This window comes from Wolffia australiana, chromosome 8 (genome assembly GCF_029677425.1).
Source record: "Wolffia australiana isolate 7733 chromosome 8, ASM2967742v1".
Classification (NCBI taxonomy): Eukaryota; Viridiplantae; Streptophyta; class Magnoliopsida; order Alismatales; family Araceae; genus Wolffia; species Wolffia australiana.
In genome coordinates, this window is record NC_135842.1 from 9,987,805 (window position 1) to 10,012,867 (window position 25,063).

Here is a 25,063-nt window from a genome sequence, read left to right on the forward strand (position 1 = left end):
AAACCATCTTTCATGTCAGTCCCAGATAGGGAATGTGATGTCGGACGTCGTCTAGGATGCCATCCGGTCGACACCAAATATGATGGATCAGTGCCGATAAGTGATGATGGTATCGAACGTCGACAGTGTCGTCGTCCTACGGATCAAATCCTAACAGGTCGATGTAACTTCAATGCAATGAATGGATGTCCTACATGCCGTATGTGCAGGCTCCGACTCGAGGGAGGCATGGAGCTCCAAGCTTGGGCGGGTCGCCGTGTGACGGCGACGGTGGCCTCTCGAACCTCGTCGGAGCGACGAAGGCGTCTACGGCCGAACGGAATCTATCCGTAGGGCTTGCACGTAACGGACGTACTCGTCCGTACCTATAAGACACTCAACTGATCGTAGTTCTCTCAATTCCTCCTCTCTCACCTACATAGCCCGAGTGCGGTGGAGCCAAGACAAAACTATACTGCAAGTGGTAAATAAACGAGCGACGAGAGAGGACGGCATACCTCGTCGGTGGTGGCTCGTAGTGCAGTGTCATCAACGGTCATCGGCGATTTGGAGCGGGTGGGACGGAGAGTTGACGGAGAGATCACGGCGGCTCGACAGGCGGAGTAGCGCTAGAGCCCTTTGTAAAGGTCGGCGGAAGACTCGTTGAGGATGTCCTGCGCTCAGGGCGACGACCTCTTGGGGGGGGTGAGGAATGGTGCCCGGGGGGCATTGTTTGTCGAGACGTCACGGGTCGGCAACGATCGGCGGGGTGCATGGCGCGGGGAGGAGTCTGGTGACGGCACCCAGTGAGGTGGCGGTGCAGGGCAACGGCGTACGCATTGGCGGCATCCGGCGCCAATGGTTGCAGCCGCCCTAGCGGTTGCAGCTGCTCCAATGGCTGCAGCGATGCCCGGCGTCTGCGGTCAACTTGGGCAGTTGCGACCGCTCCGGTGTTTGCGGCTGGTCTGGCGGCTGCGGCGGCGCTCGCTGCTAGGGGCAGCACCCACTGGTCGCGGCGGCGCCCGCGGCTGGGGCAGCGGCGCCCGCCTCTGGTGGCGTAGGCGCCGCTTTTGGCGGCGCCCGCTGGTCTGGGGCGGCCCAACGGCGGCTGCGAGGCGGCGCCGTGGCATCTTGCCCACGGCGGCAACCGCCTAGGGCTCCGAACGAGCGCCCTAGAACGGGCACACGTGCGGGACGTTCCGTTCCGCCCATTCTCTCTCCTTTTTTCCTTCTCTTTTTCTTCCTTTTCTCTCCTTTTTTTTGTATTTTCTAAACGTGAGGCCAAAGATGGGCTCCCCCTTACAACATAGAAGAAAACAAAGAACATAAAAAGGGGGAAATTAAAGGGGAAATAAGAAGAGAAAAAGGGGAGAGGCAAGGGGGGGGGGTTAGAGAGAAGCCCATCCCCCTCGACGGCAAACGACGGACGGACGAAAGACGTCGGAGCGCGACGAGACACGATGAAAACGGGATGGACGAGAACAGAAAAGAGACAAAAACACGAGAGAGAGAGAGAGAGACGAGAGAGACGAGAAAACGGAAAGGGTAACTTGAGCAGCTTCACCCGGTCTTCAACGTCGAGGGCGCGCGGTGCGGATGACGTCGATGACGACTTTTGATGGCGTGCACCATCAGAATGCTTGACAATACATCCAAATTCTCTGTTATTCATATTATCCATAAAAGATCAGGCTAACTTCATACATCATTCAAATCCTGGTTCAGCATTTACACACTTTAGCGTGGTCTTCCATCACTGCAAGAGAAGAAACAATCATAAAATCACACAAACAAACCACCAGTACATAGACAAGGGATTCCCCACCAGAAAGGGAAGCTTAGATCAGAACAACTTGTTCATAATGGAACTCCTCTCCAATGGCGACGCCGCCTCCAGAGATACGAATCATCAACCTTCAAGTTCTGATGCCCATGATCTTCCTTACCACATGCCAAAGTCCTGATTGCAGAATCCTCACAATTCCATGAGTTCTCAAATCTTCGACCGAAACTCCGGTCCTTGCTGTCATTGACAGCTTTTTTCCAAGGATCCTCATCTCTATCTCCCCATGACATGCCAATGTTATTCCCAGCAGGGCCTTCTGCATCTTCCCAGCCACTACAGGGTATGGGCTTATTGAAATCAGAGCTCAGAATGCCACACATATGTGATGTTTGGCCTCCATCTCTTCTAACCGGCGGTTCCTTCGCCTGCTCGAGCTCTAGAATCAACTGTGGATCAATCTCCGAGTTCCAATCGATCTCATCAATGAAGATATCAGGCCCCAGAGAAGAGATCTGACAGGGGAGACCGTTCATTTTGGCATAGAATCTCGACTTGGCGTTTTCAAAAGCCTCCTTTGCTGCCGAATCATCCCATTCAACTACAGTAGAATTGTAGGCCATCATTCTCTGCGTCTCCAGTATTTTCTCCCATGGAATGCCACAGATAGTGGTGCAGAATCTTTTCTCCCAGGCGGGTACTGTTGGAATCCAAGATCCTGAAAAACAAAAGGAATTGTATAATTTTCAATGGGTACATTCAGGTCGGATTAAAAGGTAATGAAATTTTTAATCAAAATGTGAAATTGTTGATCAAAATGTAAAACTCCATTGAATTGAAATTCAGTTGTTACAGGATAAGCAGAATGTTATAACCAAAGTTTCATCGTTTGATCCAGAATAGGAATAAAATAACGGAAAAAACTAGGATTTTACCCAAAATTTATACCTAATAATCTCTTGTTTAAACAATAAAATTCTGTTAAACAATAATCGTCACGCTCAGCTCTTTCAACTAATGAAAATAAACCATCCCGGGACGAATCAAATAATCTGGGTCATAATCCAACACCAGTCTTAGAAGAAAAACCAAAACCCAGGGATTTTTTCATCGATGAACACGCCTAAAACGGAAAGACATGGGGGCGGGACACCGAAAAAGGTCCATATCGGACGAAAGATCGGATAAAAAATAACTAAAAACCCTCCAAAACCCGCGAAACTGGATCTTCCTCCAAGAAGATTACCTGGAGACGGGTGAGATCTACGGTTCTTGAAGGGAGATAAACGACTAGAGCCAGAAGGGTTCCTCCACCGGCCTTCAGCACCTCCTTTCGAATCATTCATCGCCAACGACATTCCCTGACGAATCAAAACCCAGAAAAAACAAACAAATTCAAAAGAAAATTTCCAAAATGCCCTCTCTCTTTCTGCCCAAATCGATCGATCTTGAATCATGAACAAATTGGATGGAAGATCTTCGGCGATGACGAATTCTCCGGCTGAGAGCGAACTTCGCGAATTCTTCCTGCATTTTTCAAACGAAGAAAGTGTATTTATAGGGTTTTCGAATTGTGCCACGTGGCACTATGTGGGCCCCGAACAAATACGCTATTGGGCTCTTTTATAAGGTCCAATAAGCAAAATTCAGAAATAAGAGTTGCAATTAAAAGTTGTATACTTGTAGCGTTAAAAGCAAAATTAATAATATATATATAGAGGGTTTATGAATCTTAAGTAGAGAATTCGGGTAAAGACCTATTTTTCTCCGTATTTTATTCCAATGCTAGATCAAATAATGAAACTTTGCTGTAACATTCTGCTTATCCTATAATAACTGAGTTACAATCCAATGAAAGAGTTTTACATTTTGATTTATTATTCCTTCAACTTGGGTAAGGGTTTTAATTTGGCAGTGTGTTTGAGCCAAACTTAGGATCATAGGGCTGCGTTTTGGATCAAATAAACCTGTTTTCTATGTGTTTCTCCCCAATTTTGATATGAGAAACTAGAGAGAGCTAAAAATAAATCCTCATCAAAGTTAAAAACAATATTATAAAACGCGAGGGCTTAGCTATGTTTCTGTTAATTTCTCTTGCACTTCTAACTAATTCATATTTCACTAGCTCTTGTATTTCTATTTCATACGTTTTGTGCATCTGATCCACTTCAGTGAGTCCAATAAAAATTGTTTGCATAAGTTTTCTCTCGAAATTTCATCAGAAAAAGAAATACAAATAACTTAAAATCAATATATGACAGATTTAAAGTGATTAAACATAACTAGACACAACACTTAAACTGCACACTTAAGCATGTCTTGGTATGATTCGGGATGGGTAACCATGCATGAAGTTTGTCAACATAGCACCACATACGCAAAAAGGAAAAATGATAGATTACACAATATATTGAATGATTTCACATGTATAATTTTATGGGCAAAGGAATTTTTCCAAGAAAATGAATAATTTTTTTAAGAAAGGAGTTAAAAAAAAGCAATACATGATCCAAACTGCAACATATAATACCCAAATTCACTAGGTCCAATAAAAAAATTTTAGTGAAATTTCACCAGAAAAAATGAGGATAATTAGAACAAATAAGAGAATTATGAGATAATTCAAATAAGCATTTATTTATAGAGTTTATGCTATGAGTTATGTGGCAACATGTGGAACCCCAATCCCGAAATGGGCGTTTGGGCTTTTTAATGGGGTTGAGAAACTTCTTTTGGGAGTTCTCTCTTAAAGTCTGAAATGAAAAAACTACCCGAATAAGGAAAAATATAATCCCATAGAAAGTGGAGTTAAAAGCAAAATTAAATAAACAATATTACTTATAAGATGTAAAAAGTGTGCCACAAAGCAATATATGGGACTCGAACTCAAGGCTTAGAATACACTTTTATGCCATTTTCAGTGGGTCAAGTTACATATTTTTATTTCCAGGATTTTTCTCTAATAACTTGATAGGCAGAAGACATCATGAATAATGACAAATAAACTTATAAGAGAGCAAAAACTATATAATTGTATAATTTAAAGCAAAATAAGATGAAAAATACATTTATTTGGTTCAGGCGATGAACCAGCTCGGAAAATTTGATACCTAAGAAACAAAATGTATAAAAAAAAAGTCCACTGGAGAGTTAGTGGAGTTAAAAGGCAAAATGAAGTAAACAGTACTATTTATAGGATGTAAGAACTATGTCGGGAGGCAAAATGTTGGACCCTAACCTAAAGTCTAGAATAGGCTTTTGGGTCCTCTTCATTGGGTATTATAATTTATTTTTCTTTCCAGGAGCGTTCTTTAAAAAAATCCATAGACAAAAAATAAACCCATAGGAGTGTCAAAAACTCTGTAATAATATAATTAAAAAAATGAAAAATACCTAGATTTGGTTTAGGAGATAAGCCACATGACCTTTCTTGGGGGATTTTTCTCAATAAATTGGGGGAAAAAAGAGGGCGAAAAACTTAAAAATAAACCCACAAGAGAACGATAATTCAAATTAGAAGCAAAAGAAAATAAACCGTATCTTGCCACGTCGCAAATTCCCGGAATGGGCTTTTGAGCCCATTTACGAGGCCCAACAAAGCTATTTTTCCGGGACCGAAATTTTCGGGGTATAAAAACAATACTATAAAGTATTAGAGCCAAAAACAACTATTGGATTTGCTTAGGGTTTTCACGAACAGCTACCCTTCTATATAATCACGACGAGATTCCTCAAACCTTTCTCTTTTTTTCTTCATATCTCCCTCTCTTCATCTCTCTCCTTCTCTTCTTTCTCTCTCTTGTCGTTGCCTGGTGAATGCTGCAGAAATTGCGGAATTGGCGGCGATGTCTGTTTGTTGTGGCGGCGTTGGTGAACTGAATCAGAGCAACGGGGTTAGGATTCGATGAAAGATTTCGTCGTATTTAGATGTGTTTGCACTTATTCATTGATCATCTTTTTCAAGGTTGTTTTTGCGGGGATTTTTGGCCGCGGAAAGATAGATTTCTGCCGTCTCGACTGGTTTCTGTGCCATATCTTGTCTTCTCCTGCATCATCCGAATTTGTCGGAAGTTTTATTGGAATCAAGGTTGATTGATTCTGTGGGAAGATGAGTGAGAAAGGCCAGGTATGTTTTTTTAAAATTTACTAGGGAACCCTACTTTGAAAAAATCTATTTTTGTTTCTTTTGTGTTGTTGGATACTTGAAAGTTTGACTCGGCTTCTATTTCGTTTTATGCTCGTGGCTTTCTTTCAGATAATTGCCAAAATTAGGCGGTCATGGGAAGTAAAAAATCTTTTTATTTCATATCCCGAAATTCTTCCGTGAAACTGTTTTTTTCTTGTATTTCGATTATTTTGTTTCGAAGTCTGGGTGTGAGTTTAATCTCTTTTTACCTTGAACGATGCATGTTGAGTTGGCGATGAAAAATGCCGTATTTTCTGCGGGGAAAATCCTGTTTGTTTCTCTTTTCTTGTTTTCTCTCTCCTTCATGAATTTTCTTTGAACGCAGGTATTTCTCTTTGGATCATTCACGGAAGATGATATTAAGCTAATCCAAAAGCCAGTGGGCAAAAATGTTGCCTTACCCCCAGAAGTAACAGGATTGCAATTCGGTTCTTTCGCTGTATCATCAGTTAAAATATCAAACAATTTGGATTCTGGGAAAAAGAAACCCAAAATTCCACTGGGAAAAGTGCTTGAAAACGGAGAATCCTCGAAGAAGCAATCTTCAGAGACAGTTCTAGGTGCACATTCAAACGGTAATGGCGTTTTTCTTACACAATTGGAGAAACCCATCAAGGATAAGGAGATTATCAAAGAAACTTTAAAGCAAGATGAATCAGAACGGAAGCCAGAGAAGGAAATCAAAGTTGCCCTTGGCTCAGTAAGTGATTTAACTTATGAGCCAAAAGACCTGCAGCCTCGAGGATTAATCAACTCAGGAAATCTTTGTTTTCGCAATGCGACGTTGCAAGCTCTTCTCTCGTGCTCGCCATTTGTTCAGTTCCTTCAAAGCATGCGACATCACGACATTCCAAAGGTTCTGATTTTTCGCGAAGTTTAAGATTAAATCATTCTCTCTGTCGATTACTTACAGATTATTATTTTTTTTCTGTAGAATGGTTACCCTACGATCAGAGCATTTGTTGAGCTCATTGGGTACTTTGACTGCCCGGAAGTTTCAAGTCCTATGAAGCACGCAGCTAGTGCTCTGAGGGCTGCACCGCCCTTCAATCCTGTTATGTTCGATAGAATTCTGAAGAATTTTAGCCCAGACCTCCCGGCCATCAACATCAGTATGGGAGGGAGGCCAAGGTTTGGATTCTTCTTATTGTTATCAATATTTTTACAACCATTCATAGTAACAAACTATTCTACCTTTTAACGAAGTCGGCCTCTTGTCCAAACGTCATTTTTTTCTTGAAGTAAATCTTTAGTCCATTTCAACTATGCATAATGAGTCTTGGACGATGTAAATTTTAAATCCTAAAACCCTAAAATCTAAAAACTCAAACCCCAATGTTCTTGCAGAGTGCTTTCTGCTCATGAAAACTAAAAAAATCAGCTTTGGAGGCTACTCTGATCTTTTAAGCGTCTTTTGAATACTGTCAGTGACAGGGTTGCCGATTTTAGTGATTTAGTCAAAATCTGTTGGTCTCTAGTTACGCTCTTCTTCTTAATTTCTGAGTGTCATTTTATGTGTAAACTTTGTTCAGGCAAGAAGATGCGCAGGAATTCTTAAGCTTTATGATGGATCAGATGCACGATGAACTCCTCAAACTGAAAGGCCTTTTATCAAATTCTGTTGATGTTTCTCAGTCTTCATTAGTTTCATCAGCCGAAGACGACGGATGGGAAACTGTTGGCCCCAAGAACAAGTCTGCTGTCACCAGAACTCAAAGCTTCTTGCCATCAGAATTGAGTGATATTTTTGGGGGTCAAACAAGAAGCGTCGTCAAGTCAAGAGGTATCATCTTCCGTCCATTTTAATCTATTTTATAGCTGGCATACTAAAATTTAGTTTAATTATGCTGTGGCTTTTCTGTTTTAGGAAATAAGGCATCAGCCACAGTACAGCCCTTCCTCTTACTCCACCTTGATATCTTCTCTGACAATGTTCGCACCATTGAAGATGCACTTCGCCTCTTCTCAGCTCCAGAAACATTAGAAGGCTACAGAACATTGAGTGGGAAGGTCTGGTCTTTCGTTAAAACCCAATTAACCCTTTTATGTGGGGAATATTTATCTATTTTCTGTCTCTAATTTTCAAAGTTATGCAGGCGGGTGAGGTCAGTGCTAGGAAATCGGTGAAGATACAGACGCTTCCTAAGATATTGATATTGCATCTGATGAGGTTTAGCTACGGAAGCAGAGGAAGTACCAAGCTGCACAAGCCTGTCCACTTCTTCCCTGAACTTGCCCTCCACCGCGAGCTGTTTGTTTCGCCCTCAACTGGGGTTTGTCTCTTCTTTCCTCTAGTTATTCTTTTATATTCTATAAAATACAAAAAAAAAAATTTAACCAAAAATTGTCTGCAAATAGAGCTAAGAATTTTGTGCAACGAAGATTACAAGATTGATTATAATCAATCAAAACTTACAGTTCTTCTAGTCTCAGATATTTCTTCTCGTTTTTGTAAGTTCTTTTACCATGTTTGTTCTTCAGTTTGTTGAAACTCTATCAATCTTGTAATTTTCAGCCACCCTTTTATGCATTCCTCCTTTTTTCATTCATTCCTCCATTTCATACCAAGTTATGCGTACAATCAGAAACTAGAAATCTCACTTTTGTTTTAGTCATTCATAGTCGACCTCAGTTTTTTCTACTTGATCGATTGTCAATTGTTATCCTGTTCGATGATATCATTTTTTCCCATTTAATAATACTTCATTGACTCTTACCCATAGTAGAAAATTCTGTGCCTTTCTTTTGAAACCTATAAATGACTCAGAATCAGCTTGTGAAAGTCATCTATAAATATCATGCTCATATTTCTACATCTATAAAGTATGAACTGGTGGCCATCTCAACCCAACATAAAAGCAGAATTTCAAATTCCTCCCTTGATTTTAGTCATTTGCAAATTCGACCTTTTGATATTTTCTTCATGATCAAACTCATGTTTCTACACATACCTCCTGGGTCAGAAGTATGACCTGAAAACAGAATTTCAAATTCTCCGGATCATTTTTAGCATTTGCGCGTTCGATCTTTTCTTCATTTTCTTAAAAAGGAAAGAAAATAAAATTTCTTTGAATAAATACAGGGGAGAAAGTATGAGCTGGTGGCAACCATAACCCACCATGGAAGAGAGCCTTCAAGAGGGCACTACACTGCAGATGCCAAGTGCGCTAATGGAAGATGGCTGAGATATGATGATGATTCAGTCACCTGCATAGACTTGCCCAAAGTTCTTCATGACCAGGCATACATTCTCTTCTACAAACAGCTTTTGTAGATTCCACTGTCCTTTTTCTCTCATCCCCTCCTTTATATGATGATAGTCTGATTGATGCTGGTTGATAAATTATGTCTAAAGTCCTGCCCATTGTCCATTCCGGCATTCGTCTGGAGCATTTCGTCTACTTGCAGTCTACATACTTAGCTCATCATTAACAGCAACGTCTTTGTAGACATTGGTGAAGGCGCTACGGTTGTCGTTGTTGCAAGCGTGTGAGTTTTGGGTTTGGCATTAATGTTGACGATGACGAAGATGACGGCGACGATGAATTGTTTGTCATCTAGATGGTTTCTAAGGGTGGTAAATTATCATCGTCATTTGTTCAGACTAGGGGCGATGATGATGATGATGATGATGATGATGACGATGACGACGCCTGTATTATTATCTGTCTGTATAAGAGTACTGGTGGGTGATAGTGATGACATATCATGCTGGTCATTGTCATCTGGTTTCCAAGAGTTGATGTCATGATCATTAGGGATAACGATGATCAATTGTCGCTTTTTGAATTCGACAACTTTTACCGAGAATCATCTTCATCATTGCCATTGTAGTCATCATTTGTTCAAGTTGAATGTGTATGATGATGATCAAGTTCATGGATGATGTGATGATGAATACGACATTGTCTGTCAACCCGTTTCAGACGTGGAGTGGCCAGAAAAAAAGGGCGATTATTTATGAATTTATGCAGTATTTTTTCTGGGATTACCTATTTTTAAGCTAGATTATATTCATATGATGCCACAAAATTTTGAAGAAAAAAAGATTATTAGTGATGGCCACAAAAATGATATCCACCATTAGATTATTCATGATTACTAATCGACCTTTGAAATATATAGAAGTTGACCCACCATTAGATTATTCATCTCGCATATAGAAATTCTATCTGTCATATCTAATTGTATTAATTAAATTAATCTAACACTAGAAATTTTGGGTGAGGAACGAACATTTAAAATTTTGGCAAGCACAGTCATAAACACATCAATAAGTTTAGTTCATGATTAAATAGGGATCGGGGTTTGAATTGAATCGTTTGTATTTGACTGGATCCATTTCTAAGAATGAGCGAATTTGATATCTAAATTCTCTTCAAAAAATTAAACTGATCCATTTCTCAAACAATGGGACTGTTCAAGATACATCAAGAGCTTCAATCTATCAGAACTCAGTAATTGAAATTGACCAAAAGGTATTTTAACTGTTCGTTCAAAAAACAAAGTCTGAAAAAACTGAATCTCCCATTCTCCCTCTCTCTCATTAGTTCTCTCTCTCACCGTCTCTCGCTCATTCTTCCTCTCTTGCTTGTTCTCTCTCTCTCTTGCTTGCTCTCTCTCTCTGGGTCTCTATTTCTCTCACTGCCTCTCTTTCTCACAAACACTCCATGTTCTTCCCCTCGTTCTCTCTCTGGCTCTCTCTTTCTCTTATTTCATTGATTATACATAATTATTTTTTAATTAATTTGAACAATTTGATCAGATCCGATCTGACTGGGACCGTTCGAATCAAATTGGTTTGAGTCATTCGATCCAAACATTGGCCCAGATCATTTAACATGATCCGATCAAATGGGTTCGATCATGTCTGGATCAATTTTGTGACCCAAATTATCGAGGTTTGGATTTGATCAATCGAATGCTTAATCGATCCAGATCCAATCCTGATCCCTATACATGAATAATAATCTACCCATGATATAGACACTCTCAAGACAATCTGCCTTGTCAAATTAAGATAAACAGTGATAAAATAGTCATAACTTACTATGCGGAACTCAGTTGATTTTAAACAGTCAATGTGAGGTCTGCTCCAAAAAATTATAAAAAATGAAATTATGCAATCATCTTTTAATTCGATGCGACGACATTCTTTGCTTGGATTCACTTTCTCAGGAGCTTGAGGAGATCTCCGACTAAATGTAGAGATCCAGTCACGAGCACCTGCACGAAGAGGATATTAAATCAGTATAATGCTCCATAAATCTGAGAAAAAAATGTAACCGTACATGAAATTCCAACTAATTAAAATTTCTCTCCAGAACTAAGTAGAGTTCTCCACGCCCCAGTTTGGGATATGGCTTCCAGGGTTTGCATCCTGACCTAGATATGTTCCCTCTTAAAACCTGGACTCTCGTCCCACGATAGACGGTGTGCATCCCGTCCCCCATTAGCGGGCTTGGGACAGGATCAGACATACCTTAATGTTGAGGGTTCTGACTGTAACATTGAGAATATAAGAAATTGAGTAAAAAATTCACACAATAAAGGAAGTTTCTGCAACTTGTCCACTTTTTAAAACGGCTTTCTTTGATTCTTGAATGTCAATATAGGGTTTGATACTGAAGTCAGCATAAAAATTTCTCTCCAATACAATTACTTATTAGTGACCATTCCTGATCTTCAGAACATTACCATGATAAATTACCAATTCTGGTATTCCTTCTAGATATGTTTGTACCTTACAAGTAATATCTTATGGGCCATATCCAAATCAGTATCATTTATGTAGGAGAATGAGAAAGAACGAGGAAAAAACTTCACTACCTCTGACGGGCAAAAACCCTAGTTTTATACAGGAAAGGCAGTTAGTGAAACCCGTTAGAAGATACAATGGTCGAAAAAGAACGAATAAGGATGTAGGTGTAATATACAGACTTATAGGATTAAATAAGGGGAACATAAAAAATTTATAACTCAGCCAACAATTTAAATGAAATTATCTACTGGTTTACTCTTCTGCTACTCTTCTATCTACTGGCCCCACCGACGCAGATACTAGATCTCTTGAAAAAATAAAAGAACAATGATGAAAATAAAAATCTTCAGAGAAATTCATTTCACATCTGTCTTCAAATATTTTACCTGTAGACGGAGATTTGGATTGTCTTTGACACAGTCTCTTAACCAGCTCAAAGCATTCGGCAGAGAAGGCATGACAGCAGCACAGCAACGAGTCTGTTTACTTGCAGGATTATTTGGTGAATAATCATGAATTAATCGGTTAAGTAGAAGATTTTCTGGATTTTCTGATGCTCTCTCATTTGCAACAATGTTATCTGGAAAAAACATGGAAGAAAAGTCATGAGTAAATTACCACATGGCATATTTCTCTGCGGATGAAAAATAGATATGTCTTAATCAATGACAATCTAAATATTTAGTTTGGTTAATATCATGTGAAATTAAATTTGATATTATAACCTAGTTACCTTTTCCAGAAATCAACCCTTCCCAGGTTGCCTGGAGATGCGACTGCCATGAAGTATCCACAGGATGGTCTGTTCGTACAGATGATGAGGCTGATGTGACCAAATGATAGCATGACATGCTTGGGACGAACAGCGCAACAGAAAAGCTCAGCCCTTAGAGAATTGAATCCATAATAAGATGCAGATTACTCATCAAACATAGGAGGCTTGATTCAAGTAATTTTTCATGATACCAATTATCTACTTCTTAGGAACAGTACTTTTAGCTATTGATGTAATGGGAAATTATATTTTTTCAAAGACAATAGAGAGGAAAAAAATAGATAATTATAAAACAACCTCTCAGCTTCCAATTAAATGACAGGCATGAAGATGATATGTTTAAGTAAATGTTGTTCATGGAGCACCAAAAAAAATCCTAACAGAGAGAAGAGTTGTGTGAAGAAAGAATACATAGCTACACCAACTGAAATGATCTGAGGTTTAAGTAAGGTTTATAAGGTTTATAAGGGACAACTTATTGAAAAAAGTAAGCCAAATAGGTAGGATGTTGCTCAGTAAACTCTTAGTGTAGCTTTCGAACGGGTGAGTTAACAGGACTCATAGTAACGATAATTGCTCATCAGGACGTTTAAAATGAAATCAATGCTCTGGAAGATCTAAAACATATGAACAAACGAGAGGAATGTCGGTAAAAAATTTCATAGCATGTAATAGATGAAATAGATTATTAGCATAATTTTCTTTTAGCAGGTAGCGTGTTACCCTAATGTGCTACCATAGTGTGATGCAATATGACCGTTCCAAGATGTGTCTTGGGCCAATTGTGTTTGATATGTTTTTTTCAAGAATGTACCAGAGGCAAGCCAATAAATGGGGAGAGCCAAGCCAGAGTGCGTGGCAAGTAAAGAAAGAGGCATGGAATCCTATAAATAAAAGCCAGCCGGGAGACAGACTAAACATTCTTTATCAAGAATGGTCAGTTCCCACTTGGGCGACAAGGCAGAGGTTGGAGATCGGGAAAGGCCTGCGTGCAGAGGCAGATCATCAGATCCTTCTCAATCTTCTTTATCTCATTTCCTGTTTCCTCTCTCAAGTGCTCCTCTCTTGTTTTATGCCCCGGTGTCAAGAACTCTACTGGAAGTGGTATGGATTTAATATTGGATTTCTTCCAAGAAAGTTGTACAAGTAAAATTGACCTGTTTGATTCTGTGACGCTATCAGTTTGGCACGACCAATATCACCTGGACATCTACCCTTATGTTTAATGAAAGTGGTACCCATTTTTATTATTTCTCAAGAACTTTCCTTCAATTATCTCTAGGAGGTGCCTTGTTGGAATACCAGAGTCTCAATGATTCTGGGGAAGTCAATGACAATTGTGAGCTTCTTGGCAACACAGTAAACTGTGCAGCCCTTGTTCATTAATGGTACATAAGAGCAGCTCGAAGTGAAGCCTTCCAATGAATGATGCTTGGAACTCACCACAGAAGACTTACGGGGATCAGTCTATAATTTTTTTGCTACAACTGGATCAGGTGTGGACGCTCTTTGTCTTGTTCATACAGCCTTTTTATTGGGGCCTAGACTACAAGAAGCGTATCTCCCAGTGAGTCACATATTCTTGTATCCATGGACAAGGTCAGACATGAGAATGGAAATAGTCTCAGCGAGCTTCACCTGCCCCACCTGCATCCGGATAATTCCCTCGGTATAAGTAATCTGGGTCAGAAACTTAATGTACAATATGAAATTCAGAGCCTAGACCTCATTAACTATAACATAGGCATTGAAGTCATCCATTCTTCCACAGGGATTTTCTAATCCCAACATAAATACATTTAAGACCAACTGAATGAGACAGGGATATTTACTGTCATCCTCTTCAGACGCCAATGAAATTCAACCTTTAACTTAAACAAACTGATATGATACTTTACCCCATCAGACGTTGTACGCCCATTAAAGGCATTTTGGTAATTTTCCCTTTATGTAAAGAAGCCCTTCATTTAGGAAGGCAGCCAAAAATATGGAAGACCTATGTTAGTGTACGTTAGACTATCATAGAATACTCTCTCTCTCTCTATTGTCTTCGTTCTCATAATAGAAACTAGTACGTTTCTATCACAAGCAAATGAGGAACCTGATACTGACCACTTAGCCAATAAAAAATTTAAAGGTGAACATATCTTTATGGCTCATACGAGACCAGATATATCTTACAATGTGAATGTACTTAGTCAATTTATGTATTGCCTTAGTCTCTCATCTGCAGGCAGCCCACTGTATCTTATGCTACCTGAAAGGAACCATTTCACTGGACTGCACTTCCATCGAAGTAAGTCTGTTAAGATTTTATTGAGTCTAATGCTGCTGGATTGCAGGTTGATTCAAAGTCCACTTCTGGTTTTTGCACCCTCATATGTGATCCAGTCACCTGGCGCAGCAGGTGGTCGTCACTCCAGCACTGATGCCAAATTCTGCCCTTGCTCAGGGCATCTGCAAAGGTCTTTCGATCGATGGACTTCTTGAGGCATTGGTACTATCCCTAGCTCAACCTATAAGGCTGCTATGTGATAACATAGCAGCTATCAACCTCGCTCATGATCCTGTCCAACATGACAGGACAAAGCATGTGGAGATTTATCACAAATTTATCAAGGAGAAGCTGGAAGCTGAGATGCATGAGATTGCCTACATTTCCACAACCAATTGTTTCTCGATCTCTTCACCAATTTGCTGTCCAGCAAGCATCACAAGGTTATTGTTTACAGTCTGGGAATGGAGAATTTCCACCCCTCAGCTCGAGGGGAGGTTTTGTAACCTAGCATATGATCCTCATGTTCTACACTTATTTTGATGCAGTATTGCTGTTGTAAGCTGTGTATTGGGCGATGTGTGACACAAGCCAGTATCACCTGTGTCTATTCTTGTGTTCAATGAAAAAAGTAGCCCTTTTTTAATCTTTCTCAAGATCATGCCTCGCTCCCCTTCCTTTGGTTCCCAAGGAGGTTCATTGCCATGTCCTAAAGGATCAGTTAAAAGGACTTAAATCAACGATAAAAGCTTATGATGACATTTAATATGAACTCCATGTTATGGAATATATTAAATGAAAGACGCTTGATCACTACAACATTGAAATGTATTATATAAAATCTGTGATCAAACATTCCAATTGAGAGGAATCTTTGTACCAAAATTATTAATTTGATGGATGCTATTCAAATATCAATCCTGCTAGTAGATGAAAATGACATTAGATAAATGAAAATTTTGACTATATTTAATAAAGATATAAGGGCATTTACTTGTAAGCTTTGGTAGCAAAAGCAGAGGATCTCTTGTTTCCATGCAATTAAACAGAAGGACCTGCATACAATTTCAGCCCAAGCTATTTATTTCACAAATGACACTTAGAGGTCACACTTCTGTGCATAAAATGTGACAAACCAGCTTTGAAGTTTTTGGGCTCCTAGAATCTGATTGTGGGTCATGTTTGCCATTTTTCTTGTCAATCTGGTGAGGGTTATAAATAGGAGGATTATCCATTGCAGCACCGGAAAACCAACCCACACAGACTTCCATGCTTTCAGGAGTATGAGCTCCATCTAAGTAGAAAATCAAATCACCGCATGACCGCTCATCTGCCCAAGGGTTACCAAAACTTCTCACTTTGTCCTTCACAATGTGGGCCCTCCCTGGCAAAGTTGCAGTTGACAGGCCTTTTACAAATCCTTGAGGCAACACTGGATATGGTTTTTCCTGAATAAAATTTAAAGTACCATGTGAACCCACAGAAAATTAAAAGGATAATATACCATTCATAAATAAATCTAATTTGCAAAAATTTATTATTTGTCAATTGCTTGTAATGACTTCAAATTACTCGATCCAATAAATAAATAAGCCTTGACAAGAAGAGAGTTAGATTTTCCTGTGTTCCGAATCCCACCGCTGTGAAAAGTATAATATACCATTCTCCATCCCAGTGTTGTTCGTCCGGAAAAATTATGGTGGCCTTTTACTATTCATCGATTACAGAATTTCCAATCAGCCTAATTAAAGAGGAATTTAGTTTTTTGGACTATTTAGCTCAAGGTACATTTGAAACACTGAAGATGGCCATGGTCAGCATCCTAGTGTTAGCTTTACCGGACTTCCAATCACCTTTTGTCGTGGAGAATGATGTTTCTGGGGTGGAAGTGAGTTCAGTAATCTCACAAAGGGGGAGATGCATTACATATTTCAGTCAAGCATTGAAGAGAAGTCAACTAAAGCCTGCATACTATAGGGAACTGAAATGGACTCACTACCTGATTCATTGTCTTGTGTATTATGTGTACTTGCCAGTTTAGCCTCAAGTTTAAATCACAGAAGCAATTTCAGGAACCGTATGCCAAGTGGACCCGCAAACTAGTAGGTTTTATTTCTCGATTGTGTACAAATTGGGGAAAGGCTATGCAGTGGCAGATGCTCTCCCAGATGCCCCTTTGGATGGGTAAATTGCAGATGCTATCTACCTCTAGAATACCAACTGCTTTTTTTTAATGCAACTAGAATACCAACTGCTGATCCTGCAAGGGTAAAGGAAAAAGGTGAAGAATGATATTGTTTTTTGTATCATCATCAAACTATCCCACTTTCACATACAATAGTGAAGGGAGACTAGTATTAATCACCAATTCAAGTTTAATGCCAGAAATACTGAATGAGCATCACTCTCCAGGCATTGGGGGACGCACTGGGAATTTATGAACTTATAAAAGAATTCCATTGGATCTGTACAGGGAAAAGATGAAAACCTGTGTCAAGAGGTATGTGGATGCTTGCCACAGATGTCAAACTCATAAGGTATCATCATTGTCCCCCCCTCTACCCATTTCAGAAAGCATATGTAAAGATATATCTAAGATTTCTATGGAAGGTATACCTCTATCACAAGATCAGCTGTACACCGGTTGTTGTGGATAGGCTGAGTAAATATGCCCACTTTATTTGCATGAAACACCCATTTACAGCAGACGATGTGTGCCACTACTAAATGTGAATTGGAAAAGAAACATGGAATTCAGTATAATAGCTCCAAGACAAGTTCCAGATTTGATATGTCTTCAAATCACATGAAATAATTAATAATGCCTCGAGAGGATGCAAAAGGTAAGGAAGAACAGGATGAAGAAGATCGGTAACAAATAGTGGGGGTTTGATTGATCCCACTCCCTCTAGACTCAATAGGATCTCCCGTGTTCCAGCCCTGGACACAGCTCAAATATTGAAAAGTTGTTAGACAAGCTTTGACAGGTCCACCACATTTTCATTTTATAGGCTCCCACTTCCTCAAATTCTAATTTGAATTCTCACATGTTGACTCTATCGCACATTGCAGGTGGCATTGGTCCGTTTTATAAGGCTGAAACGGGGACCTTACCATTGGTGCCCTGCCTGTGGACCAACTGGTCCCCAACTTAAAATAATGAGAACTGTTTTTCAATGACTGCGATATCCTCCCAGGTGGCCTTGAAGTTGGAAGATTCTTCCACTTCACGAGGAGCTTCAGGCTATCTCAGGTGTATCGGTACAACAGAATATCCTCCAGGTAAACGTGCCATTCCCAGGGATCAGAAAGACAGAAGTAATAGGCAGTCTTCTATGTCTTACCAATGGCTTTGCAAAGCTATGAAACATGAAATACGAGGTGAATTTAGCCGCAGCGGGTAAGCCAAGTTGGTTAACCACTGGACTGATTTTCTCAAGTTGAGTGGACCAAAAAAATTAGGAGCGGGCTTTTAGGAGGGCTGTTAGGAATAGAACTGTTCCAGATGAGATCCGGAATGAGATGGGAGCCATTTGAGACTGTTTCATTTGACTTGCGGATGGATGCCAGTACTGTCCCATTCCACCTGTCTCATAGCAACTTCTGTCATCCATTTGTAAACACAGAGGTCAGGATTCCTACATTTCGTAAGGGAACTGAGCACAATGCCGCCACTGTAGGACGGGCAGCAGCAATGCCGTAGATGGCATTATCATCATCATCATCTTCAGCTTGATCATGTTGCGCTAAGGGCAGCCATTGTTGAATCTAGGGCAGCTTGTTCCTTGAGGAGCATGTCTAGGTCAGATGCAATGGGAATGTCGAAGGAGAGTCTAAGGCATCAAGATGACAATAGGTGGATTTTTCTCCATCTCAGCCATGACAGAAAGTGCTCACACTGATACCAAATGATTAAACCCCAGAGAAAGCATTAGGATTTTTGATAATAAAATGTAAGTCCTGATCGAGCTGAGGGATATGGATAGGGAGGCAAGACAAGGCCGCAGATCAGGTGAAGGCTTTCAGTGCCTAAGTGCTCCGCAGAGGATGCTGGTAAGAAAAAGTTTGGTCAATAGCGAGATAAAAGTGAAAGGTAAAAGGACATTTGACTTATGGTTGAAACAGGGGGTTTATGTAATGCTCTTGTTTGGCCTATCAGGCTCCTTTTTGTTCTCTGCTCATAAGTGCAATCATGCATTGTATTTAAAGACTTTGTTGACCACATAAGTGAGAAGTAGCCACCATGGGAGGCTGCACATGGTGACTCATTGTGATCAAACCAGATTTGCCACATACTTTCCTGTCATGAGAAGGAATACACTAGTTGATTGAGTTTAGTTATTTCTTCTACTGTCTAACCAACTATTAGGGAGGCAGGGTTTTGCACTAATTTTATTTTTTTCCCTTAATCTCTTCAATTTCCACATTTTATCTTCTCCTATGGAATTCAACAAATAAAAAATATATATTTTTATTGAAAATATAATCTATAAATATCATTCTAGTCTGTTTCTGGTATGACAAAAGTCACTGAATCAAACATAGAAAGCACAAAAATTCCTGTTCCAAAGAGAAAAAAACTTACCTCAAGGTGCCCTTTTGTGTGGAGCCAATATTTGCATAAAGAAACAGCAAGACCAGCATTAATAAGCTGATGATCTCCTGCCAAACCAAGTTGCTTCCCTCCCAACTGTTCCAAACAAAGTGGCAAAACGACCTCCAATGGAATCTACACCAGTATGATAATTAATCATGTCTTTTCTCATCTCATGAGGCTAGAACTTAGACAAAGACACTACCATTAATTCTTCGGCTCTTCGTTTAATGATAGCCATGGCTTCCGAAAGTTGAGGAACAGTAAAAGCAGGAACTCTAGGCTACACAACACGATGTACATAGTAAATCAATAGATAGTAATTACTCAAAAATAAAATCCATGATCACTGCTGCGTAATGATTACCTTGAGAATTCCTGCCTTTTCTGATGCAATTTTTTCAAGGGTATTTCCTACACATGGATTTCAAACTTGGTTCATGTCCTTTATAGGAGAGATAATGACATCAAGGATTCCAGCAAAAAAGAAACGGGGAAAAAATGAATTTCATCTTAAATAGAAATTTTACAAGTAAAAATAAGATGCATCATTGACTTCATATTTACGTTATCCTGTGCTTTAGAAGGGGTCAAATTTACCTCTTCAATCAAAAAAGGGACAAGATGTAGTCTCTGAAATTTTATTTTACAAGGATTTTAAATTTTCAAAAAGAATTCACACTTCAAAAGCACAGAACACATTACTTTTCTATAGAATAAAAATTATATTGATTGAACCCATTAAGGGCTTTGTAGGATAACACTTAGGAGGTGGGTCCTTACTATAACAGTGAAAGCTGGCAAGTGAAGGGCATATTATTGTATAAAAAAAATTGTACTAAATAAAAAAAATTAGTACCAATTTGCTTCTATTTGATAAATATAAAGATTTTTTGCTCACTAAAAAGCAAAGGATGAAAGGCTTTTATTGAGCATCCTTCTTGTTTAATAATTTATAAATGACCCTGTTTTAGCGCAACAAGCTGGGAATGTATTCATACAAAGATCCACCAGATTAAATCTAGAATACCGAGTATATTCGAAATGTGGATCGATAGACTCAATCAGAAATAGTCCTGTACAGATCAACCAAGACAGATAGGGAAGGAATTCAGGAAACGATGAATGCCAACGAAATCAGGGAACACTTCCTTTCTCTTGATAGAGCTCCCCTCCTTTGGTTCAGCAGGCCAGCTCCTGCTGCTCCAGCCCACAGGCCCACAACTACCAATTATTGAAAAGAACTTCCTTAAAAAAGAGTGCCCTGCCACTCTTCTTCTTCCGTTACTTAAAGGGGATACTTCCCCTCTAGTCAACCCATGGGCCTAATGGCCATTGACCGGCCCTTTCCTTGCTTCTTCCTTAATATTGCCTTGAATAGAATGTATTACAATGTGCATCAGCTAAGTACTCCAACACATAAACCAGGCAATATCACATTATATCCTTCTTTACTAGGTGAGATAACAAACGCCTTAACAAATTGCAACAGATATGAAGTTCTCCATGAATGCGTTAATCAAGATAACAAGAGTTCCTTCAACATCTTATGTAATAACCTATCGATCAGCCTATTTCTGTTATCGCATTCGTAGGGACTTGTCCTCCTGACATAGTGAAATAGGAATGCAGATCCTATTGGGATTGGTCAACAATCAACTCTATGGTGATGCACAATTATGCCAGATTGATTTGGATAAGCTGAACCACTGATGATAAAAATAACAAACTTACGCCTTACTAATCAGTTAGTTTGAATTTGAAACAGCAGAATAAATTATAGCTGGACGAGTCAACAAGAACAACAAGTGTTCTTTAGCGTCCTCGGTGTGAAATACACCTCAACAAACATATACTCTTGAGTGTTGTTTGCACATAAAATAAAGCCTGAAGGTGATTTGAACAGAAGAAAGAAGAAAAAAAGGTCCCATCATCTATTTTAATGGATAATGGAGCCTGTTCATGCATGACATGGATTAAGGTATGATCATGGAAAAGATTTTCCTGAAGCAAACCAGCCTATCTCCTGCGGTGATTGGACGCGGATTAAAGGAATAAGGGGACTCGAGCAGTGATTGGACCCAGAGGCACAAGAAGACTGTTGATGATAAATAAGAATTCTTTACAGACTGAAAAGGGCTGGTCCCATAATCAGCTGATGAGATTCTCCCAGACATCTCACACCAGATTCCATGCAATTTAGTTGAAGTTGGCAATCTGTGGCAAAGAGTTTAAGTTTGAATCCTCTTTAGAATTTAATTTTTTTTTCTAAAACCATTTAGACATCAATTTCTCCTGCTCAAAACTCATCGTTTATTGTTGTGACCCAGCAATAATGGATAGTTGGGTCTAAATGGATGTCAGGATCTTGGTAATTTTAAGTTTGAAATGGGGATTATAAATCATTTATAAGGGATCAGATATTTTAAGCTCTATTAGTGGACTATACTCTAGGATTACAATCATATAAATGTATAGGGTTTTAAGGAATTGAGTTGCTTTTCTTAGTGGCATACAAATAATTAAGTTATATCAATAAAGATCTTCCAACATTGCAATTGTAAAACAATAAGAAGCCACAAAAATTATGCTGAGGCAGGTTATGAAGCACCTACCAAGGATCTCCATATGATCCATGCCTAATGAAGTTATCCCACAGACCACAGGTTCCTTCACCTGAAGGTAATATATTAAGTGTTACCTTATGTTCCTCTTTTTCAAAAAAAAACCTTATGTTCCTCTTATTTTAAGTGACATATTCTCATTCAATGCTTAGAAATAGAAATAAATATTCTAGATGAATACATACCACATTAGTGGGGTCCCACCGTCCTCCAAGGCCAACTTCAATAATCGCAACATCAACCTTCAATAAAATAATATTAATTATTAAACCCTGGAAAAAAATTATAGTAATTACCATATCAGAAGGAAATTTTGATTGCATATTTTCTTTCCTAAATTATCAACGCTGTCATGATAAGCATCACGGAAAAAAAATGACCTCTTCTGAACAACGACAAATTCTTTCATGCTCATATTCCAAATTTAAATTCTACTCTCTACAGTCACCCTACCATTGTCTCTGCTCTTCCTCCAGTAGAGTTTTTTGTTCTTTTTGGAAAGATTCCACTAGAGTTTCTTATTGTTTTCTACAGTCAATGAACCCCAATGTAGACATGAAACCACTTTTCAGATGTGATAATTAACTGGAATTGAGGAAATCATACCTAAGTTTAGCTCAAGATTTATTGAACAATGCAATAAATTACAGATTGAACAGCAACGTTATGACCATAATTATGAGACTAATAGGAAAAAAATATATCATTTACTAATAAGATACCACATCCTTGATAACTATGATAGTCAATAGTAAAAAAATCTATCAAATCACAACGTCTAGATTTTTAAAGGAACTCAAAGTGATTTTTTAAATGACTTTACCCCCTCAGCTATGAAAATTTTAAATGCCAAGAGAGTCAAGAACTGAAAAAGAGGAGGCATCGGCAGATCATCCATCATCTTCTCCTGAAAATTTTAAATTAATTAACTTAAAAGCTCAGTACTTAGAAATGACAGTAAAGGGAAAATAAATGCCAAAAAAACATATCTACACACTGTGCAGCCAAAAAACTCTCAGATAAAATCCCGAATGACAACGGGGATCAATAAACAGGTGAAGGGAAGGGGGGATGAGGGAGAATTACATTGGACATGACAAAAACTACCCAAGACTCTAGAACTCCTCTATTCTTCATCTCAAGCTGTATCCAATGGTCTATAAACCACCTTGGACGTAAATGACCAATACAGTGCTTTTCACCCTGGGTGTCTGATCAAAAGTCCCATGGTCGAGATGCCTCCTCTTCAATGTTCTAATTAGTTGGAAGGCACATCAAAAACTAAAGGGATTTGTCACATTAACAGGTTTAATCTGTGCCGAGACACCGCAATAAAAAGTATGGACTATCACATTTCATTTGTACTTGTGGTGCTAATAACAAGATGCCAACTCCTCAAATGTGACTGTGTCCCAGTGATGTAATCTTAAATAATGGGTTAGATCCTGCTGACTTTACAACAGCACTTTGAATAAGGATTGTAGGTCCCATTGGCCCTGTTAGCACATCTACTGGATCCAGTGGGCTCATCGATATGTAGCCAAGTCAGTAGGAGCAAGGGTGTCGGCTCTGAGCACTGGACGACAGCCAAAGCAGGGGTTGCACTACTGTTGTGGCAACAGATGGTGATGGCCGCAAAACAAAAATCATGCAAATGTGATACGAGCCTACTGTGCACTTTTAACAGAACCAAAAGTCGTCGGTCAACATAGCCGGAGCAGTCAAATGAATAAAGGGGACCTATAAATAAAGGGCAGGAGGATGGGGTGCACATGGACGCACTCTTGATTTCTGCTTCTGCAAAAACTGCCCGGAGAGCAGGAGAGTCCTAATCCAGAGGGAGGATTACCGGAGTGGTAACCTCAGTTCAATCCCCATTATTTCTCTCTTCTAGTTCTTCCCCTTCTTCATCCCTGTACTACATCTGTCATCGTCCTCACACTGTTCTCGGCATTATTGCAACAGTGGAAGCTTGTTTTTTTTTTAACTATAACAAGGGATGAATACCCGACGAATCGGTGAACTTCTCATTAGGACCTTAGAGGCCCTATACCCTCCTTTCAATCATCATCAATATCTCCCTTCACCTCCCGCCACTTGGGAGGACCATGCTGCCTTAATTCCTTGTGCTTCATGTATTACTCCATCTGCAGAAGCCCTTCTTCCTCTGAACAACACCTCATTCTATGTAACCGGATGGCCCACAACACCGCTAGTGCTCGGCCATTGTCCTTGTTTCCTCTTCCCGCGCAATTCTGTGCCGAGCCCCGAAGAGCCAATTCAGATGTCACCTTCATCCTTGAGAGTGGCTGGCTGGCCCAAACCATGCGAGCCAAGGAGCATTCAAAGAAAAGATGGTTACAATCTTCCTCCCCATTCAAACATGGCACGCATTGTGACGAAGTATCTAGGTATAGACTTTTGCAAAAGCTGATACAAACCTGGTTGGTTAGTATCGGGAGAAGACGGGAAGGGAGGGAGAAGGCGCCGGGATGGACGTCGGAGTGCCGGGATGGACTACGGCAGGTGGGGGGCAGGCGAAGTGGACGTCGCCTAAGTAAGGGGTCCGGCGGAGCAGACGTCGCCGGAGGCAGCGAAACACATTTCTGGAATACTTCTTGGCTGCCCTCCTCAAGGGAGGGCTGCTCTATTTAAAGGAATTACAGAAGTTCAAATGACTAAAATGCCCCTATTGGGCTAAATGATGAAAAGGGCCTAGATACGTCGGAGTCATATCAATACTTCCTCCCCGAAAACACAACTTGTCCTCAAGCTGGTGCTGAACTTGTGGCGTGTCCATCAGCGGCTTGTGGTGGGTCCGTGGGCGGCTTGCGGGTTGGCGCCCGTCAGGTCCAGGGTAGTGGTGTGCCTGGTTCGTGGGATTCGCACGGCAGATCCATGGGCAGCTAGCGACGGAGCCGCAGAGGCTCGCAACAATCCACTGGCAGCGGGCAGTGTTTCCCCCGGCAGGGGGCGCTGAGACCGTCCTCGGTAGAAACAGGCTGTCAGGGTCCGGTTGGCCTGGTCTCGGGTAGGAAACCCATGGCCGGGCCGTTCACCAGGTCACCTGGTCGGTTTGGGCCCAA

General features: G+C 40.1%; 3 protein-coding genes across 8 annotated transcripts in view; 1 reads left to right on the forward strand and 2 right to left on the reverse strand.

Moving 5' to 3' along the window:
• Positions 1 to 1,292: 1,292 nt before the first annotated feature.
• LOC144706925 (uncharacterized) lies at positions 1,293 to 3,283 on the reverse strand. Of its 2 annotated transcripts, XM_078580016.1 has the most exons (3): positions 3,009 to 3,283; positions 1,805 to 2,480; positions 1,293 to 1,735 (listed from the first exon to the last, which is right to left on the reverse strand). In XM_078580016.1, the coding sequence occupies exons 1-2, from the start codon at positions 3,217 to 3,219 to the stop codon at positions 1,837 to 1,839; spliced, it is 855 nt and encodes a 284-aa protein (XP_078436142.1). In that variant the 5' UTR covers positions 3,220 to 3,283; the 3' UTR covers positions 1,293 to 1,735; positions 1,805 to 1,836. The 2 variants fall into 2 exon arrangements, with proteins under 2 accessions (XP_078436142.1, XP_078436141.1); XM_078580015.1 differs by having other exon boundaries at positions 1,627 to 2,480.
• Positions 3,284 to 5,511: 2,228 nt separating this feature from the next.
• On the forward strand, positions 5,512 to 9,319 carry UBP24 (ubiquitin-specific protease 24). 2 transcript variants are annotated; one of them, XM_078579861.1, is made up of 8 exons: positions 5,518 to 5,655; positions 5,727 to 5,888; positions 6,274 to 6,804; positions 6,883 to 7,079; positions 7,481 to 7,731; positions 7,816 to 7,958; positions 8,045 to 8,221; positions 9,031 to 9,319. In XM_078579861.1, exons 2-8 carry the CDS (start codon positions 5,871 to 5,873, stop codon positions 9,220 to 9,222), a joined length of 1,509 nt encoding a protein of 502 aa, XP_078435987.1. In that variant the 5' UTR covers positions 5,518 to 5,655; positions 5,727 to 5,870; the 3' UTR covers positions 9,223 to 9,319. The 2 variants fall into 2 exon arrangements, with proteins under 2 accessions (XP_078435985.1, XP_078435987.1); XM_078579859.1 differs by lacking the exon at positions 5,727 to 5,888 and having other exon boundaries at positions 5,512 to 5,655.
• A 1,657-nt stretch (positions 9,320 to 10,976) lies between these two features.
• LOC144706732 (folylpolyglutamate synthase-like) overlaps positions 10,977 to 25,063 on the reverse strand; it is a 33,077-nt gene continuing 18,990 nt past the window's right edge. Inside the window, exons 6-16 of one of the 4 annotated variants that reach the window (XM_078579739.1) lie at positions 22,801 to 22,884; positions 22,163 to 22,219; positions 21,969 to 22,029; positions 19,721 to 19,767; positions 19,559 to 19,636; positions 19,345 to 19,488; positions 15,896 to 16,207; positions 15,754 to 15,814; positions 12,443 to 12,511; positions 12,096 to 12,289; positions 10,977 to 11,174 (exon numbers count right to left, since the gene is read on the reverse strand). In XM_078579739.1, the coding sequence (XP_078435865.1) occupies positions 11,115 to 11,174; positions 12,096 to 12,289; positions 12,443 to 12,511; positions 15,754 to 15,814; positions 15,896 to 16,207; positions 19,345 to 19,488; positions 19,559 to 19,636; positions 19,721 to 19,767; positions 21,969 to 22,029; positions 22,163 to 22,219; positions 22,801 to 22,884 (1,167 nt within the window). In that variant the 3' untranslated portion in view covers positions 10,977 to 11,114. Of the gene's footprint in view, positions 11,175 to 12,095; positions 12,290 to 12,442; positions 12,596 to 15,753; positions 15,815 to 15,895; positions 16,208 to 19,344; positions 19,489 to 19,558; positions 19,637 to 19,720; positions 19,768 to 21,968; positions 22,030 to 22,162; positions 22,220 to 22,800; positions 22,885 to 25,063 lie in introns of those variants that run through there. The other 3 variants (XM_078579737.1, XM_078579738.1, XM_078579740.1) reach the window with 3 other exon arrangements.